This window comes from Gouania willdenowi, chromosome 22, assembly GCF_900634775.1.
Source record: "Gouania willdenowi chromosome 22, fGouWil2.1, whole genome shotgun sequence".
NCBI classification, from domain to species: domain Eukaryota; kingdom Metazoa; phylum Chordata; class Actinopteri; order Blenniiformes; family Gobiesocidae; genus Gouania; species Gouania willdenowi.
Genome location: NC_041065.1, coordinates 7,606,327 through 7,627,075, shown reverse-complemented (window position 1 = coordinate 7,627,075; position 20,749 = coordinate 7,606,327). Strand labels below are relative to the sequence as shown.

Sequence of the window (20,749 nt, the reverse complement as noted above, 5' to 3'; positions counted from 1 at the left end):
CTGATGGTAGTGAATTTATCTGATCTACTACTCTACTCACCAGGGTTTTCTTATCCATGTAACTAAGATTGCCTCAGCATGGAAGCCCAGACAACCCTCTTACTAGCCACTTCCTCCAACACAGGGAAAGTGGCTTGAGAATCTTGAGAAGTTCCCAGTGGAGAGATAAAATCCCTCTATTAGGTGTAGGGTCAGTGCCAGAACCTCCACCTTTATAGAAAATCCTTAAGCACCTCCCTAGGAAGGCTCCCAGGAGGCATTCTTACCAGATCTCGTACTCATCTCCATGTGCATAGAAAGAGCTCCAAAGGGTAATGGCCATTACCTCAGATTTAATGGTGCTTATGTTCATCCATCTGCTTCAAACTCACCAGTAAACCTCCTTAACAAGAGCAGATGGAGAAGACTGTTGGAGCGAAGTGGACAACATCATCCATCCATTTAGCTATACTTCATCTAAATGTATATTTACCATTTAGTGGCCTAGCTAAATCATACAATACACTTTGTTTTGTAGCGATCAAATTATTAGTAACTACATTTCTGTAAATCTGCACCAAAAACAAATAACCTAAATCAGGGTTCACCGTGGGCCCGAGGTAGCCCACATGTACCATGTGAGGTGCCCTCAGGAGCTCTACTCACCAATGACCAGTGACGTGCAGTCAGGGTAGGCAAGGTAGGCAGTGCCTACCCAAGGGTGAATTGATATTTGGATTATTTGTTTTAATTATATAATTATAAATTATTTATTTTTCAATTTCCGATAGCCTACAGTACCTATAAGTTTGAAAGTGTCAGCATTTTGTACTTTTCATAGCCCAAATTGCTAAACATCGCTGTTCCCTAACCGCTGTAAGGCAGGAGGAGGCCACACACCCTCTCAAAAGCACATTGTTGCTCTGCCTCTGTTCCCATAGCGTGATTTTATGTGTTTGCGCAGTCAGTTCCCCAAGATGACAACCATTTACGTAAAAAGGCAGCTCTCTACGCTGCCTTTGGATGTAACCGTGCTATGCTAAATTCTATACGTAAGTTCACAGTGCATTAGTGAATTGATACAATGTGACCGCAGCTGCTACGTTCTCTAGCGCAGTGGTTCCAACTGGTCTCACCCTGGGACCAATATTTAGCCACGGTCATTAAATCGCGACCCACTGTTTTTTATAATTCAAACAACCAAATTCAATTTTTCAAAAATAGCTGTTGAAAACATGCATACATAACCATAAATACATCTATATATTTCCCTGTGCAACATGCATTTCACAGCATGCCTATCAAATGAAAAGTTTCTTTTAAACAAAAAGACAAAGTCCAACATGAGAGACATATTTTTGACCTGCTATCCGCGACCCACCCAGTAGAGATCCGCGACCCACTTTTGGGTCCCGACCCACCAGTTGAGAATCCCTGCTCTAGCGAGTGGGCGGGATAACACTACAGTCAGGATGACAACGCGAGAGACAATAGAGAAACTTTTTTTCAGGAAAAACAACAGCTTTTAAAAGATGGGAGACCAACCAGAGCTTCAGCAAAGCAAAGGTTAGAAAATTGTTTGTATTTTCGACAGTGAATGGAACAAACGGAAAGATTGACTTTGTGGATGTGCCTCACTGAAGCCCTTCTGAGTTGTTGTTGTTGTTATTTTCTCCGCGTTTCTGTGTTTCCAACACAAACAACGGATGTGCTGCCGTGTCATGAGATATATCTTGTATCGAGGCTATATTAAATAATTGTTTGTTTCTTTAATGGTGTTTTACGATGTTGATTTTGTTATATGCCAAATGCTTGTTCATGTGGATCTTGTTGGGTTTTTTTCTTTCTTATTATGAATTTTATATTTTGATAAGCGCATTGAGATGACTTTGTTGTAAATTGCTCTATACAAATAAAGTTGAATTTAACTGAATTGAATATATACAATATATACAATTTTTGTATTTTGGCGATATACAAAATTACAATATCACCTATATCAATATATAAATGTTTTTTATTGCTTATTTTCTATAAAATGATTATTTTAGGAGTTGCTGAAAATTATTGTGTAACCGATTACACAAAAATATTTTCGTGATGTTTTTAAATGTTTTAAGTTAACATAAAATAAAAATTACATATACAGTTGCCTTAAAAATATTGATATTCTTCAACTTATAAATATGGAGTAAATCACTCATAATTTTCAATATATTTCAACTCATATAATGTGGGAAATAAACTCAAAATGTTCAATATTTTTCAACTCACAATGTAAAAAAAAATTATTACAAAGAACTTCCTCAATACTCAGCTCAACAAACAGTCCATTCTGAGTGATTCACTCATTGAACAAATCATTGTTCAGTGTCAGTAGACGCCCTTTCAGTGGTTTGTTGTCCTGAAGACACCACAACTTTTTGGATAAATGTAAATGTCAATCAATCAATCAATCAATCTTTATTTGTATAGCGCCAAATCATAACCAATGGTATCTCAAGGCACTTTACAGTAGAGCAGTCTTAAGGACGGACTCCTCATTTTATGGATACACACATATGCATATATACGTATATACACATACATATGTATCCCACACCCAACATGAATTCATCATGGCAGCAAGGAAAACCTTCTGTTAAGCAGCAGGAACCTTGTGTGGATCCCATTCCTATGATGAACAGCCATCCACGTTATGCTGTGTTGGGTGTGTGCAGAGAAAAGGGTGGAGACAGAGCCGCTGAGTCTCTGTAACTCCACACTGAGGATCCCACGGACCTGCAAGACAAAAGCCAGAAGGAGTACAGGAGCAAACACACAAGGGAAGAAGCAGACATAGAGGGAGTGTTTGAAAGAGGAATGTGACCCTCTCCGGTCCCTCTCTAACCTAAATGACCTCTCTCTTAACGCCCTCTCCAACCTCTCTCCAACCGAGCATGCCAGACCCCCCCCCCCCCCCCGGCAGTCTATGCCTATTGCATCTTAATTATGAGCTATGAGCTGGTTCCTAACTAAAAGCTTTATCAAAGAGGAATGTTTTGAGCCTAACCTTAAAGGTAGAGAGGGTGTCTGCCCCCCGAACCGTGGTTGGTAGATGGTTCCAGAGAAGTGGGGCCTGATAACTGAAAGTTCTTCCCCCTATACTACTTTTAGAGATGAATGGAACAACGAGTAGTCCAGCATTTTGAGAGCGTAGTGTTCTGGGGGGATTGTATGGCACTACAAGCTCCTTGAGATAGACTGGTGCCTGTCCATTTAGGGCTTTATAAGTGAGAAGAAGAATCTTGAATTCTATTCTATATTTTATGGGAAGCCAATGCAGAGAGGCTAATACAGGAGTAATGTGATCTCTTCTCCTAGTTTTAGTCAGTACACGTGCTGCAGCATTTTGAACCAGCTGAAGTGTCTTAAGCGACTTGCTCGGGCAGCCTGCTAAAAGAGAATTACAATAATCCAGTCTAGAGGTAACAAAAGCATGGACTAGTTTTTCGGCGTCGCCCTGAGACAGGATAGATCTGATTTTAGCAATGTTACGGAGATGAAAGAAGGCAGTTCTTGAAGTTTGTTTTATGTGAGAGTTGAAGGATAAGTCCTGATCAAAAAGAACCCCAAGGTTTCTAACAGTTGTGCTTTGTGCCAGAGTAATGCCATCTAGGGCAGTTAGGCTAGCATAGGTTTCTCTAAGGTGTCGCGGGCCCAGTACAATGACCTCAGTCTTGTCTGAGTTAAGAAGAAGAAAATTTTGGTCCATCCAGGCCCTAATGTCCTTTAGACAGGCCTCAAGTTTAGATAGCTGATTTGTCTCACCTGGCTTCATTGATACATACAGTTGGGTATCATCAGCATAGCAGTGGAAGTTAACAGAGTATTTTCTCATAACATTACCAAGGGGGATCATATAGATACAGAAGAGGATTGGACCTAGCACAGAGCCCTGAGGAACCCCGTAGCTTACTTTAGTGTACACAGAAGACTTATTATTCACGTGTACAAACTGGTACCTATCAGATAGGTAGGACTTAAACCAGTTTAGGGCAGTCCCTGTGATTCCAAGTAATTTCTCTAATCTCTCTAGTAGAATATAGTGATCTATAGTGTCAAAAGCTGCACTAAGATCTAATAAAACCAGCACTGAGAGTCGTCCTTCATCTGAAGCCCAGAGTAGATCATTAGTTACTTTAACTAAAGCAGTCTCTGTGCTGTGTTGAGCTCTAAAACCTGACTGGAAGTCCTCGAACAGGCTGTTGTTTTGAAGAAATTCACAGAGCTGAGCTGCCACAACTTTCTCAAGAATCTTTGAAATAAAAGGAAGATTAGATATAGGCCTGTAGTTTGCTAAAGTGCTGGAATCAAGAGTAGGTTTTTTGAGAAGGGGTTTGATTACAGCTACTTTAAAGGACTGTGGCACGTAGCCTATTGATAGGGATATATTTATTGTCTCCAACAAAAATGGGCAGACTAGGGGAACAACTTCTTTAAACAGCTTAGTTGGGATCGGATCTGAAAGGCAGGTCGATGGTTTGGAGGATGAAATAATAGAGTTAAGTTCCTGAAGTCCTATATGTGTGAAACAGTTTAGGTTAGGCCTATTTACATTTAATGGTACAGCAGGCCCAGGTGAAGGCAGGGAGTGGCTAATTTTATCTCTAATCTTGTGAATTTTATCGTTAAAAAATGTCATAAAGTCCTCACAGCTGAGGGCTAGAGGAATCATGGGCTCAATAGAGCTCTGACTTTGTGTTAGCCTGGCTACAGTATTGAAAAGGTACCTCGGATTATTTTTATTTTCTTCAATTAGTGAGGAATAGTATGTAGATCGACTATGTCGTAAGGCTGTCATGTATTTACTATGGCTTTCTTGCCAAAGTATTCGTGACTCCTCTGTTTTATTGGAGCGCCACATTCTCTCTAATTTACGGGTTGTTTGTTTGAGTGTGTGAGTTTCAGAGCTAAACCACGGAGCTTTCCTCTGACGTTTAATAGTTTTTTCCCTCAATGGGGCAATTGAGTCCAAGGTGGATTTTAGTAGACTAGCAGAGCTATCGACAAGCAGATCCAGTTGAGAGGGGTTATAATTAATGTTATAGTTATTTATTGGATGGTGCACTGAGTGTAAGGCAGCAGGAATGGCCTCTTTAAATTTAGCCACAGCACTATTGGACAGATTTCTACTCGTAACTATTTTATTGCACAGTGCGAGATCCTCTAGGATAATGTTAAAAGATATTAAAAAGTGATCTGATAGCAGAGGATTTTCAGGGTAGACTTTTAGTTCATTAATATCAAGGCCATATGTTAGAACAAGATCAAGAGTATGATTTAAACGATGAGTAGCTTCATTAATAGTTTGAAAAAAGCCAACTGAGTCTATTAGGGACATAAAGGCTGAGCTCAGGCTATCACTATCTTTGTCCACATGGATATTAAAATCTCCTACTATCAGTATTTTATCAGAACTGAGGACTAAGTTTGATATAAACTCAGAGAATTCTGATAGAAATTCAGAATAAGGGCCTGGAGGACGGTAAATTATCGCAAATAAGACTGGCTGGCAGGTTTTTGATTTGATATGAGATAAATTTAGAACCAGGCTTTCAAAGGAAGTGTAACTGGCCTTTGGTTTAGGATAGATTAGGAGAGAGGAATGATAAATAGCTGCTACACCACCTCCACGGCCTATGTCTCGTGGCATATGAGTATTTAAATGACTGGGAGGAGTGGCTTCATTTAAACTAACATATTCATCTTGATACAGCCATGTTTCAGTTAAACAGAATAAATCAAAGTTATTTTCTGAGATAAGGTCATTTACTAGTAGAGATTTGGATCTCAATGATCTAATATTTAATAGAGCACATCTAATGGTTTTATGTTTTGGTGTTTCTAGATTTGAGATTTTAATTTTTTTCAGATTTTTATAATTGATAGCTCTTTTATTTGATTTTATGTTAAAATCATTGTGAAATATGGGTCGGGGGACTGACACCGTCTCCATAAAATAATATTCATCACCATCACAACAGTTGTCATGGCGATGAACACAGCTATCATAATAGCAATGGGAGGGAAACTGTCCTAAGGCAAGCGCAGAGGGGCGTGGAGGACTCCCCCTCTGTAACATGGTCTCATTCATGAGATGTCATAAATGTGCCATGTTTTCTGATAGTAGAGATGCTCCCGCCAAAGTAGGATGGATTCCATCTCTTCCTATCAGGTTCGGTTTTCCCCAGAAGGATCTCCAATTATCAATGAAGCCCACCTCGTTTTCTGTAAGCTCGATATTCTTTGGGTTCTGTTGGTCTAGTCCATAGACGTACCCAATGAGTAGGATTAATGAGTCAGCCAGATTTGTGGGACCACTCAAGTATTTCATCCTCCACAACAATACAGAGTCACAGGTTGCAGACCCCTGCTTTGGGAGAACTACAGCTAAACATCTGGCCTGACATCATACTCCAGTTCTGGTCCCTCCATGCTGATTATGATGAGGTCTTCCTCTTTGTTGTGGAATCGTGTATGCGCTGCGCGTGTACGCTATATATATATATATTTAGATATATAGAGATATACACTATATTAGTTCTTATTTTGTATTAACATACTTTATACTTGTACTTTCATAAATAAACCGTGAGTAAAGTGTGTGTGAGAGAGAGAAAAAGCTGCACACCTGTGGCGGTGCACGTGGAGTCTGGTGCGGCTGCAATGGGGAGAGGATGCTGTGTGCTACGCACCTCTTCAGTGATGTATTGAACGTCAAACTCTGTGTTGATGGAAGGAGCATCAGGCCAGAAACAGCTGATCAGATGCATAATTGACGCAGTGATGGCACAATGTTCATGTATGAGAGTGTGGTGACACAGTGTTACGCAGACCTGCTGGATGATGGTCAGTAGATCATCTTTAAATGGTGCAGATTGATTGACAGACTCTGTTTCTGTATTAACTCAGATCAAGGCCGTCAACAGATCAATAGGACGGTTTCTGTCCAAATCTGCCTGTTTTTCATGGATTGATCAGAGCAAAGTTACAGGACCTGACGGAGCAGCCACATTAAAATTGGGGGGGGTGGGAAATATCATTAGGTTTTAAAGTTGTTATTGTTGTTTTTTGTTTTTGTTTTTGTTTTTTTGTTTTTAAAACATTTTATTTGTTTATTTAGTTTTCTACATTTTTAAATGTTTGTGCAGCAGACATATAAGTCCATCTGCCTCCAATTTAACTTCCGCAAATGTCATTGTGTGCTTCTGTGCACTCACGTCTCCACATTGAACGAACAAAATGCTCATTTAAATAGGGCGGTCTCCTCCACTTCTGCACGTGCACTAATCATTGCTGCAATCTCAGTGAATTCCTCGCAGCAGGTGAGGAAACTGTGTCACCAAAGGATTTAGGGACACCTTGTTTACCACCCTTTATTTCAGATCTTAGTGACACCACCCCTAATTGTTTATATTCACTGAAATATAGTGACAAATGTTTTTAAGTCCTACATATTTGGTGTACGGTGGTTGTTCTATATAATATGATATTTATAATAGATATTTTAAAAACGCAAAGTACATTTTTTATAATTACATTAATAATACATTTTATTTGTAATGCATTTTCCACTTGACGCCAAATATCAAAGTGTTACATTGGACACATTAAAACAATACAACACAACATATATTAAAAAGACAGGACTAAAAACAAGCATTAGCTGTTAAAATAAGCTTGTAAAATATGACATAATTTTAACATTTTACAAATGTTACATGTTATATAATTGCTTAAAAGTTGTTTGTTAGTAGCTAGTAAAATAGGAAGATATTTTTGAATTAAATATAATGAAAATGATTCATGTTGAAACTTAAACATTTCCTCCCTTTTTAAGTTACTGCTAGCATTCCTTATTATCTTAGCCTCTAATTGAAAGGAAACCAGGAACATTATTATTTAAAAAGTGCTTTTCTAACTGGTAGCCCTTTGGATTATTCAGTACCTATGAAGTAGCTCACAGTTTTAGAGCGGTTGGTGACCCCTGACCTAAATTCTCATGGATAGACTTGCACTATTGCTCCATTTTAAATCTGTCTGTCAGAAATAAAACAAATGTATTCTTTGTGTTCATCCCAATTATTTGTCTTTCCATCAGGTTCACCTAAATTTGACTTCAAAACAACGCACTGGAGTGTGCCAGTTCTGACAGTTTTTTTAAGAAGCTTTAGAGGAGTGTTGCTAATACATGCAGCTGCAGACTGTGTTAATGAATTGTGGGAACTTCTCAAATATAGCATCGAAAACAGCAACAACTGAAACTGGGTCAAAAGTGCACATAGAGGTGTTCAGTGTCGTTACTTGTCCCAGAGCATTTCTGCATTGACCAGATCAAACTTTCCTAATGGGACACTCTGAACGTTTGTACACCAGCTATAGTTTAAAGGGTAGTTATAGTAAAGTTGGGTATAACTTCATTTAAAAGTGCATGTAGAGCAGAAAAAACCATCCAGTCACCTGGCAGACTCATTGTCGCTCACATTGTTTTCAACATGGCAAGCGCCAGGAAGAAAAGTAGGCACTGGATGCAAGAAGAAACCTTAATAAGAATCCAATGCATCCTCCATTCTTTGTCAAAAGTAAATCATGCATCAGATCCCGCCCATTTCTGTCCAAATCACAGAGATGCTTATTTGCATTGGATTAGTATTATCACAGGACCTCAGAGTTCAGCAAAATATAGTAGGTAATTTGTCGAGGAATTTTTACTTTACAAATTACTGACATGGTCGATTTGCACTTGATTAACATCAGGCATTCTCTGCAAATATTACAAACTGAATGTGGTCCCTAGGTAAAATGCATAAGAGATGTACCCATATTTTTAAAGAATATTTCTTATTACTGACATGTTCACTTTCAGAGGCTCAAGAATGACAGTTTGTTGCAGCAAATTTTCATCATTTCCAAAATTAATTTATGAAGAAATATTTGATTGTACAGTGAGGATTGTTGCTCATTCATCAAACAAATTAGAGAAACCAACAAGGCTATACATGACAAGTTGTCTTTGCCAAAAAAATGAATAAATCTGTTCCCTAATTATTGTTCTGACAATCTACCTCACTGTTGTAAATATCTTTTGTTATGGCAGCTTTTACACTCACCCTGATTTTTATGTTTCATTAGTGAGGATGCAGAAGCAGCCTCACTATTGTTTCCCATCCACACTGTGGAACTTTTGTTGGGTCACTGATGATGTCATCAACAGTGATGATGTCAGAATTCTAATGCTAATGTTAGGCTAATACTAACATTAGGCTAATTTTAATGGTAACAGTATTGCTAACGTTAGGTTAATGCTAATGCTAACCTACTGAGAGTAGTTGGAGCTAGACGGAAGAAGAGACTGAAGGGCTTTTGCAATTTTGTTGTGTTGTACTTGACAAATAAAGCTCTACTCTATTCTTATCTAAAGTTTAGTTCCTGAAAGTCTTTCAACAACTTCACACAACCTGGTATTTTGTCAACTGTTCCTAATTCATCCATCCATCCATTTTATAACCTAATTGCTCCTTTTTAGGGTTGCGGGGGTTTGCTGGTGTCTACTTACGCTGTTGCTTCTGCTATTCGTAATGCTTCGAGCAAGTAACTAAACTTGCTCCACAAATAAGGAAACAAGCTCCACTTGTTTTTTAAAAAAGGCACCTTTTTCTCTCAAATGTGGACCATCTACATGCCGAGGAATTAGTTCTACCCAGGAAATCACAACCTCTACCCTACTCGCCTCTTTACTCCCTGTCTTTAAGGAAGCATGAAACGAAAATAACAAATGGAATAAAAAAAAAAAGGTCTTCCTCTGACAAAGTAATATATGTTCAAATATGTGATTGCATTTGATTCATTCTGTCAGCTCAGTCAAAGAGCTGTGGGCTGACTGGCTGTGACACAGACTGTCACAGCACATCAGCTGTTTCCTTCTATAACCAGCTTCTATTGTTACCGCTCCACTTACTCTGCAGGCGTATTCCTGTTCCTCAGAGGCCGATGCCATTCTAAAAATCATTCCAGTTTATTGCCAACCCCAGTAGATTCATGGTCCTATCTATGTCTGCTCATCTCTCAACAGTGTCATCTATTCGTCCAAATAATTCAGGTGTTTCACATTTTCTGCAGTCAGTCAGAGAAACCCTGATGTCCCTCAGTCCACCCACACCTTTAGTCCCAGAAGCCTTTAGTCTGAAACCAAAGTGATCATCTAAATGTTTATGTTATGGTAGTATTTGAGCACCACTTTCTGACCTCTGACCTGTTCCTTCTGTCCTATAGCATTTGGCTTCAAGACTCCCAATCATTTCACACCTACGCTACCATCCACTGATTGGACATGGTTACATTGTTTTTTTTTTCATTTTGAATTAATTATTCAGAATTAAAGTGTTCTGCCCCATGTTTACATGAAAATAATAATTCCGAATTGAGGTTTACATGGAAAACAGGTTTATTCAGCTTTATTCAATTCCGCTTTAGGTCTGGGGGCTGGGAATACTCAGATTGGACAGGAGGCAAACGTGATGTATTTTATCATTTGGGAAAAAAAAACACACCTTTTCTTTTCATCTAAAACATAGAAGACCACATGACAACTAGTTTTGCTTTCTATTGAAATTGTAGTTTTGGAGCAGCAGCTTGACAATAACATACAGTGTCACTTTGGTCAGCTGAGGAGGAGAAAGAGATAGAGTACCGGAGAAAGGAGGCAGACAACCGTACTTTGGCCAATCAAAACCAGCGGTTAATTTAACAGCTGTTCTTCCTCAACTCTACAGGACATTGAGTGAAAGGAGAACTTTTAGTGAAGCTTTGTAAACTGGTGCGAGGATTCATGTCCCCCGATGAAACTTTGTTTCGTTAGACGATGTCCTTGTGTGTGTGAATGTCTGGACATTTATACTAATGTTCATCCACTCTTTTGATTATATTCTTGTTTTCTAAGGCTCTTATTAAATAAATAATCTTGACTCAAGTCCGGGAGGCCATTTTGGATTATTTCGTCACAAGCGTGTCATCACGACAGGACGAGCATGCGCAGAACAACCGGAATTAATATAAAGCGGAATTAAGCGTTTACAACGTCAAGGAATTATTCCATTCGGAATTAAAATTAGAATAAACCAACAACTTAATTCTGATTTAAGTTGAACTCAGAATGGCCATTTTCATTTGGAATTAGGTGTTTACAATGTCTGTTTAAAGAGGATTTAACTTTTACTCTGAATTAAACTGGAATTAACGCTCTCATGTAAATGTGTGATAAGTCAGTTCTGTTAATTTTTAAACTGCCCTATTATCTTATTCTTTGCTCACATGACATGCTATTGACTGTTTCTCTGCAGGCCATTTTGTCAACGGCAGCTACTGCTCTTTTGAAGATGGCGAGTGTGGCTGGCAGCCAATAACAAGCCGCGGTCTCTCCTGGCGAAGACTCAAGTCACCAGCCAAGGCCAACCGGCAGAGCTGCCCGTCTTCAGGTAGCTCATACACGTCTATGTCAATGATTCTGATGAAGGGACTTCACTGAGGAGTAACAGTGTTCAAGCAATAGAAGAATAGTGGCCCTGTGTCAGTGAAATAAGATAAAGTTCATTATGCTGAAATGAAATATTGGCTTTGCCCACCCATTTGCACACTGGTCATTGGCTTTCAGTGCAAAGATTGGGGATTAAAATCTTGCTGGAGACCTCCTAAATTGTCTGTCTCTGTTAGGCCTAGAATTGCCTGGTATTTTATCTAAGTTGGCTTACTATACCTTACACTCAATGTCAGCTAATATACGATAGGCTTCAGCAACTTCTGCCACATTGTAGAGGATAGGCAGGCACAGAAGACAAGTAGGTAAAAATCCATCGTTTTTAACAATATCCATACAAGGATTATAAAACTGGACTACTATGGCTTAGTCATTTAGGGCCTTTACTACAAACTGGATTTCCTCTTAGCATGCTAACTTCTGGGATTGATTTGGTGTGTCTTGTACTACGACGCTGGTAACTTCTTACAGGGCTAAATCACCATGGTAACACCTAACCTGGTTGGGAGTAGGTTTTGTTTTGGCTAGAATATGAACGAGTATGAAAGTCCTGCCTCCTGACCAATCAGTTATGTTGGAAAACAACCTCAGATATACTTCTCGCTCAGATGTTATCCAGAAAAAAACCTACTGCTGACCAGGTTAGGTGTTCAGCCTAAGTTACTATGGTGATTTAGCCCCGTAAGAACTTAGCCAGCGTCTAGTACAAGACTCATCAAAAAAATCCCTGAAGTTAGCGCGATAAGAGGAAATCCAGCTTTGTAGTACAAGCCCATTATGTTGAGGGCCACAGGGATCTTGAACCTATCTTGGATAGCCTTTTATGATGGCCTATCAGAGGGCAAACATTTGAAAACATGCATATCGTCATCATTTGGAATGTTTTTGTATTTATGCTCTGTGTCCTTCAAATCTTGAGAAGTTTTTATTTGTAAATTTTTTCATTAAGGACATTGTGTCCAGACATGGTGGACGTTAAGACTTCAAGGTATAACAACATCTGCGACTATTATAAACATTTAGGATGAGAAACACAATTAATTTGGTCAGTTTATACTAGACTGTGGGATATTCTAATTTCAATCCATGTTACAGTAGCATTAGTGCACGTGTGTGTTGTGTACTTGTTACAGGTGCTACATTCACTGTGGAGGGGGGCCAGTCTAAAGGTCAGCGTTTGCCCGCATTACTAAGAAGTCCTCTTTTTCCTCCTCCTCTGAGAAATTCTCCATGCACAGTAAGATGCCTGTCATCTGTTTCCCTTTGAAATGTAAAGTAAATACAATCAGGTGTGTGATATGATAATGTTCAATTGCAGTGGCCACAATTTTTATTTATTTATTTATTTATTTATTTATTTATTTATTATTATTGATTAAATTACAAGTTCATGACTTAGTGTCATTGATTTCACCGTTGAGGTTGACAAGACTACCACGGGTAACTGGGTTGGCATATCAGTAAGGTGGCTGCAGCCAGAATAGTATCATCACATGACTTTTCCAGGATATAAGGTGTGCTGTAGTCAACCTTCATAAAACTTTCATGAAGGTAACCAAAAACGTAATGTAAGTGTTGTGTGACAAAACAACATCTACATAGAAAGATGGAGCCAAGGTTTTCCAGCAGACCATTGCCTAAAGCAGCAGAGGTCACCAACCTTTGTGAAACTGCTGAAGCTACGTCAAAGCCAGTGAACAGTCCAAAGGGCTAGCAGTTTAAAAAGCACTCATTAATACAACATTTTCACGTTTTCACTTTAGATTTCAACATGCAACACTTTATTTCTCCAAATTTATTCAATGTTTCATTTTCATTACGTTTCACAGAAAAACCTCATGTTCTTATTTCACTAAAGACTTTAAATAATCGTAGAACATGTAACGTGCACATTTTAACCATTATGTAATATTTTTCAAAGATCCACTTTGCTTTTTTTGTTTTTGAAATGTATCTTATCACAACCCATATACCAAATCTGCAACACCTAAAAACATTTTTCACAATGTTTTAGTGAAAATAAACATTTAAAGATGTTCATTTAATACAAAAATGCATCCGTGTTTAACTCTACTAAGGCACAGACTACATCTGACATCTGTATTTATCTGTATGGGTTTGAAGCCTGGCAAGTAAATCAGATTTTAGATGGAGCTCATTGATGACGAGAGCTCCAGAACAGGCTTGAGGACACCTCACATGGTCCATGAGGGCTACCTGGTGCCCACGGGCACCATGTTAATGACCCCTAACCTAAAGCATCATGCGGAACAGCCTACTCTACCAGTGCATCCTCGTGCTTCTATCAACCCAAACCATCTTTGCCTTCTTCAGCACTTTGAACTGACATTGCTGTTGGATATCATGTCACTGATTACTATTCTTTAACCACGTCTAGTGACGAGACCCCAATTCCTTTGAGCACCCTTGTTATAGACATTTACTATACTAGATTTGTCTGTGGTTTATTTTACTGAAGAATAACAAGCTGTGTTCACATTTATTATTCAAAGTTAAAGAAGGCTGTGTAAGGAAAAAATATATAGTTTAGTTAGTTGTTTACCTATTTACAAGGTTTATGGTGTCAATTTAGTGCCAAAAACCCAAGCGCTTAAAAACTGTAATCGCGCACAGTTAGATCATTTTCTGCGTACGTGCCGCCTCGATCTGTGCGCTTGCGATGATCTCTCCGCACGTGGTGATGTTGAGTTTTGGCACTTTTTAACCTCAAAATCATTTCAGAAAAAAGACTGATCTCTTTAATCATCTCACATGGATACATTTCAGGAAAACTACAATCAGGCTATCATACCCCATGAGTCATGTTTCAAGTCATGCTAGTTATGCTAACGCAAATAATATTTTTGTATATCTATTTGCTTTTTAATACGGAGCCCCAGACATAATATGGTGATAAAAGAATACTGATTTCTGGCCACAAAATACTAATTTGTGGCCACAAAGTAGTAATTTGTTGCCACGTGGCTCTTGTAAACAGGAAGGTACGTGTTTTTGCCCATTGTCAACCATGTTTTCATTGTATCTTAAACATTTCTACAACCGCCCCATTGGCTAAGTGGTTAATGTAGTGGTTGTTGCTTCATTTTCTTTCTCAATCGTGGAGGATGGATTGGTACCGTGTCCCGACCAGGTTAAACAAACAGTGTAGGACCCAGACACAGGGACTCTGGCAGACACAGAAGTTTTTATTCAAACAATAGTTTGTAGGTTGACTGGTATGATGAGGGTTCCCAGAGCAGAGCCTCCCTCAAGCCCACTAACATGGTATCTGACCCGTACGGGCTGGAGGGAGAGCTCTGCTCCTGCTCCTCTTCTGGACAAAGCGACGGACAGACACATTGTGCAGGTTTCTAGAGAAGTGAACCGACACCTGCCAGTGTTGTTCACCCATATTTAACATCCAAATTAAATCAAACAAGGAACTGGTGTGCACAGCAGACACCGCCCACTGTCCTGACCCCCCAAGGTAAACGAGCACTCTTCCAGCAACACCAACAGGTCCTCCCTCTTCTACTGCTGACGGACTCAAACATTCATACAACACACGATCACTCTCTGATCTACCTTTCACTCACACCCATACGACCCAAAAAGAACACGAGACACACACAGACCAGCAGGGACACGTGCACACACAGGCACTGACAGTGACACAGACAGACTATACACCTGAGTACACACACTCACACACAACCAACTGTCACACAAGCACCAACACTAAACTCGCTAACGGGGCTGAGACACTGCCAACTACCCTGTCGCCCCGTTGAAGCATTTTAAAGTGTTTTTTTTTTTTTTAATGAGACATATTGTACACACGTGTTCATTGTCACATCAAATTATAGTACAGATTGTAAATCAGAAAATATGAACAAGCAACACAAACATGCAAAAACACTAACTTCCTGTTTAAAACAGCCGCGTTGAGTTTACTTTGCATCAAAAAATCCGGTGTTGTGCATGTGATGCGTCTGTACACACAGAGCTACACACAGTCACTTATTAACACTAACGGTTGTACATCAAAAATAAAAGCAACACGGCATCCACAAGGGTAGCTCAGCACCTGCTCCTCTTTGACTGCATGTGGCGTTGCTACAGCAACAAGTCGCTAACCGCCAGGAACGTAGTATTTTGTGCGCACAACTTAGTATTTTGTGGCCACAAATTTGTATTTTTGTTTTTACCATGTCATGTCTGGGGCTCCGTATTTTTAAAAAGTAACTAAACCTCTGCTTTCTCATGACTTGCCACTAGGAGGGAAATTAAAAAAATGCATTGATTATGGGCGGAGCTCTCGAGCCCAATTTAAGCTATATTACACAATATACCTCTCTATTCACTCTTCTCTCAGTCCAACCTACTGATTGCAGAGCCCTCAGGTGCTAGTTTTTATAAAAGGGACGGGGGCTAACAGTGCTGTTTTGATGCAAGATGGTCACAAAACGTCACCTGATCTTGTTCTCAGACAATAGCAAGACTCAATTGTAATAGCTGTGTTTCTACCCATAGAGGGCAGTCACTGACATTTTACAACTAAATGTGACAAATTGAAATACTTTGGCTAAAATATTGAGAGTTGGACCAGGATCAATAAACAGCAATACTTCATACCAAATACATTTGTACTCAGCAGAAAAAAGTGAGTAATGGGGTTTAGTTACTCTTTAAAGTTTGGACAGGAGATCATCTCTGGTGAGCAGATTTGAGACACAGGAATAAGAAAAAGAGGAAAGCTGATGCAAAAGCCACAGGGTTCAAAACAAGTTAAAGTAGGAGACAAAGGTCAAACATGTGCTACAAGAAATGTGTAAAAAAAAAAAAAAACTGGCTGTGAGGAAAGATAAAGAGGCAACTACTAGCATCTCAGGTGCACATTAGCAGATAGTTGTGAGCAGCACCACACCCTGCTTTTCTCAAATGGGGGTATGTGTACCCCTAGGGGTATGTGATGGCACTACAAGGGGTACTTGAGAGAGAGAGGTAAATTAACAATATATATATATATATATATATATATATATATTTTTTTTTTTTTTTAAATAAATAAAATCTTAAACAATAATAAAAATCTAGTTCAACTAAAATGCAGTAAAAATAAATAAATAAATAGACATGATCATAATAATACCATTTGCATATGCAGAAAATTACAAGCACAAATTTCAAGACCCCTCGGATAAATTGCAAGGATAAGGATAAGCGGGGGTGATAAATCACCTTTATTAATTTCAGTTGAGATTCAAACCGATGATCCTCAGATTACAGTATGAGCCTGTTTTCTTAACCACTAGACCAGTGGTTCCCGAACAGGGGTACATGTACCCTTGGGGGTATAGGGGCACATTGCAGGGGGTACTGGGAAATATTTATTAATTAATTTAAAATTAATCCAGAAATGTTTCTCATTTCTTTTTAGGCTATTTTTGGACAAATTCACCACAAACTAACAGTACTATTGCTCAATAAAATACTGTATTTTCTTGTAATTTTTTTTAAATAGGATTATTTCTGACAATAGGAGACAATAATTAGCTACATTTTACAAAGGAGAGCGTATTTACTTACTATTAAAATAATCACAAAAGTTGTATTTTAACTAAATTCCACTTTTTGTTTTGAAGTTTAGGAGAGCCTGCTGTTCCACAAATGAAAAGGCATATGAAATTATGGAGAAGGTACTTATGATATGAAGAGGGCGTACACATGACTTTCCAAAAATGCAAAGGGGGTACACAGGGCAAAAATATTGTAGAACTACGACTAGACCACCACTGCCCAAGATGGACTGACATTCACTCGTATAGTAGCTTTAAAGATACCGATGAACCTAAATGTCATACAAAATAGTAAATGTGATGCTACTGTGAAACCTAAAGAAAACAATAAATTACATACCAAATAATACAAAATGTAATGATTGCCAATGATAGTGTTACGCGACTCAAACTCATAGCAAGAGAAGAAGCTTTAGTGTCTTTGTTTTTCAAGAAGCTACCATCTTACAAGAGATGTTTCTTACTAGGGATGTAACGATTAATCTTAAGGCAGTTAAAAATCGATTCATAGGTATCACGGTTCACATCGATGCTCTGAAAATTGAATTGCAGTACTTTTTTTAAATAGCAGAAGGCGCTATATATCCTTCTCGTCTAAAAGTGTAGGCGGCGGGCGGAATCTGCTACTGCTTTCTTTCTGGCCACCTTCTACTCTTAAACATGTTCATAAATGATTCCTTACCCCTTAATTACCAAAAGAATATTTCTAATATTACGTGAATATCTGTAAAAGTCACGTTTTTCTATTAGCTCTGTCTGCTAGCATAGCATCTCTTCTTCACTGCAAGGATATCTGCATGCCAACCGACCACTGGGTTACCAGCGCCCTCTGCTGGTCCAAACAAATATCTGAAGTAAATACAGTGCAGACTGTTTTTTGTTTTTTGTTTTTTAAAAGGCACAAAATACATTTTCAGTTGCACTTTTAAAAAGAAAAGGAACTATTATGTAGTTTTGCATTGTTTACTATAGAAGCAGAATTTAAATTACTAGGCTTCTTCTTCATTTGTATTATTCCTTTATTTACTTCGTTCAAGATTTATTTTTAGTTAAATTGCATTGTTTTGAATAGTTTATCAAGGGATTCTTTTGACAATGAAAAATAAAAGGAAAATAGTACAGTATTTTCCCAAAAAAAATAAAGGAATTTTTTTTCAGTCATTTATGTACAGTCCCATTTTGTAAAATAAATTGTGAGAGAATCGTATTGTAAACCCAGTATCGTTAATCGAATTGTATCGGGAGTTGAGTGAATCGTTACATCCCTACTTTTAATCAAATGTTAAAAGCTGGACGAGGATCAATCACCAGCACTACTTAATACCCAAATACATACAGTATGTATTATGCAGAAAACAGTGGGTTTGGGGTTTAGTTATTCTTTAATCATGCCTGATATTATTATTTTTAATATTTTTGCCCCTTATCTTTCATTTGTGTCATCTTTTTTCCTGTGTATAATTATTATTAGTGTTTTTTTTAATATGCCGCTCTTTGCCGTTATGAAGTAACGAAGTATTTTCTGATTCTGATGCTGAATTCTCCTGTAAAATTAAAATCCTGTTTTTTTTTTTTCCAGGTGCGATTCTGGCTGTGTTTTGGAGGCCCACAGAGGGGCTGGATTTCACTGTGGATTATGGAGAACAGCACCGGTCCTCTAGAGCAGCGTCAATTGTGGCATTCGGCCAGCGAACCTAAAGCTGAAAAAGGCTGGAAACTCATTGTAGCACCTCTTTACGGGCTAGCAGACTGGTATGAAGAACATTCACCTTTTGTACTGAATCACTGGCAGTTCTGTTTGTAGTATGGTCATTTGTTCAAAATGTTAGGGGACATATTATGCTATTTTTCGACCCATCTGCATTTGTTCTAAGAACGCCAACAACATAGTATTTGCGGTTTATTTTCCCAAACTTGCCTGTTTTCTGGGGTTTTAGCTCTCTGAAAAGTGACTTTCTGAGCAGTTCTAAAAATCGGGCTGTTTAGGCCTACTTATGGATATTCATGAGTGGGCGTGTCTATAGACGCTGACTTTCATGCCTTGTTCATTCACGAGGGAAATCAGTGATCACCAAAGCGATTGTATTGTGCCATCCACACACTGTTGTTATTGTTTAAAAAAAAACTGCACATTACAGTAAAACACATGGCTATTTAAGCGGCTATTGTTAGTGTGAGTCCGTCTCAGCGCTTCAGGGTTTGTGTGTATTTCAGCAGCAGCAGTCATTCAAACTCTCACTCTAAAACAATGGCGGACTTTTGCAAAAGTTTTCATGAGGTTGGGGGTAGAGTCCATGGATGCAGATACCAGTGGAGGGGAGGGGATTTTCTTTCCCAATTGCGCTTGTGACGTCACAAACTTAGTATATTTGAAACGGAGCACTTTTCTATGTGTTGTAAGACTGCCAGACCACCATCGAAAGACTTCATGGATTTATTTCACATTTTTGTGTATTGTGTGGACACTCCAGTTTCCTCATTTATGTTCAAAAAGACTGCAAAAATGGATTTTTCATAATATGTCACCTTTAAAGTAGTACAGAAATGAATCAAACAGAAAATCCAGACAACCTCTGACATACGCCTATAAACATTAGTAGTCTCACTAATCAGAGTTCTTTCAGAACCAATAATAATGCATTGGAATTTATATAGCACCTTCAAGCACTTTACAATGATATGCATGCAATACTATATTTGACAGTATGGGTCCGTTCCGAGACCTCCTTGCCCTTTCCGAGTGGTTATGTGGAAAGCCGGAGGCCAAGAGCACACTTCTGCCTAACCTTCCATCAGCCCAAGCTAAAAGGCTAAAGCAAGGAGAGCGGTTCAATCAATCAATCAATCTTTTATTTGTATAGCGCCAAATCATAACCAATGGTATCTCAAGACACTTTACAGTAGAGCAGTCTTAAGGACGGACTCTTCATTTTATGGATACACACATATGCATATATACGTATATACACATACATATGTATCCCACACTCAACATGAATTCATCATGGCGGCAAGGAAAACCTTCTGTTAAGCAGCAGGAACCTTGTGTGGATCCCATTCCTATGATGAACAGCCATCCACGTTATGCTGTGTTGGGTGTGTGCAGAGGAGAGGGTGGAGACAGAGTTGTTGAGACTCTGTAACTCCACACTGAGGATCCCACAGACCTACAAGACAAAAGCCAGAAGGAGTACAGGAGCAAACGCACAAGGGAAGAAGCAGACATAGAGGGAGTGTTTGAGAAAGGAATGGGACCCTCTCCGGTCCCTCTCTAACCTAAATGACCTCTCTCTTAACGCCCTCTCCAACCTCTCCCCAACCGAGCATGCAGGTTAGCAGAAACCCCCTGGAACAGCGCTGAGCAGATGTTAATGACAAAAAATGACACCCAGTTAGTTGGCGAGATGCTTGCTGAGGAGGTCAACTTGTATGCTTTGGCCAATAGGGAGCCAATCTGGGCTGTTGGTTGATTAGAGATGGGGCTGGCTTGACGTCCGCGGCCTGCCTGGACAAAGCTATGCTCGATGTGTTGAAATGACAAGCATATTCACTAGAAAGGCACGTTTCTAGTTCGATTGAATTACATTTTCTTCTTAACTCCACAAATTAATGAATG

The 20,749-nt window shown here is 38.9% G+C and overlaps 1 protein-coding gene across 1 annotated transcript in view; it reads left to right on the top strand.

Annotated features, from left to right (window-relative positions):
* alk (ALK receptor tyrosine kinase) overlaps window positions 1–20,749 on the top strand; it is a 763,155-nt gene that overhangs the window by 625,745 nt on the left and 116,661 nt on the right. The window contains exons 7-9 of the mRNA XM_028439062.1: window positions 11,361–11,495; window positions 12,688–12,791; window positions 18,713–18,885. Coding sequence (XP_028294863.1) covers window positions 11,361–11,495; window positions 12,688–12,791; window positions 18,713–18,885 — 412 coding nt within the window. The remainder of the gene's footprint in view (window positions 1–11,360; window positions 11,496–12,687; window positions 12,792–18,712; window positions 18,886–20,749) is intronic.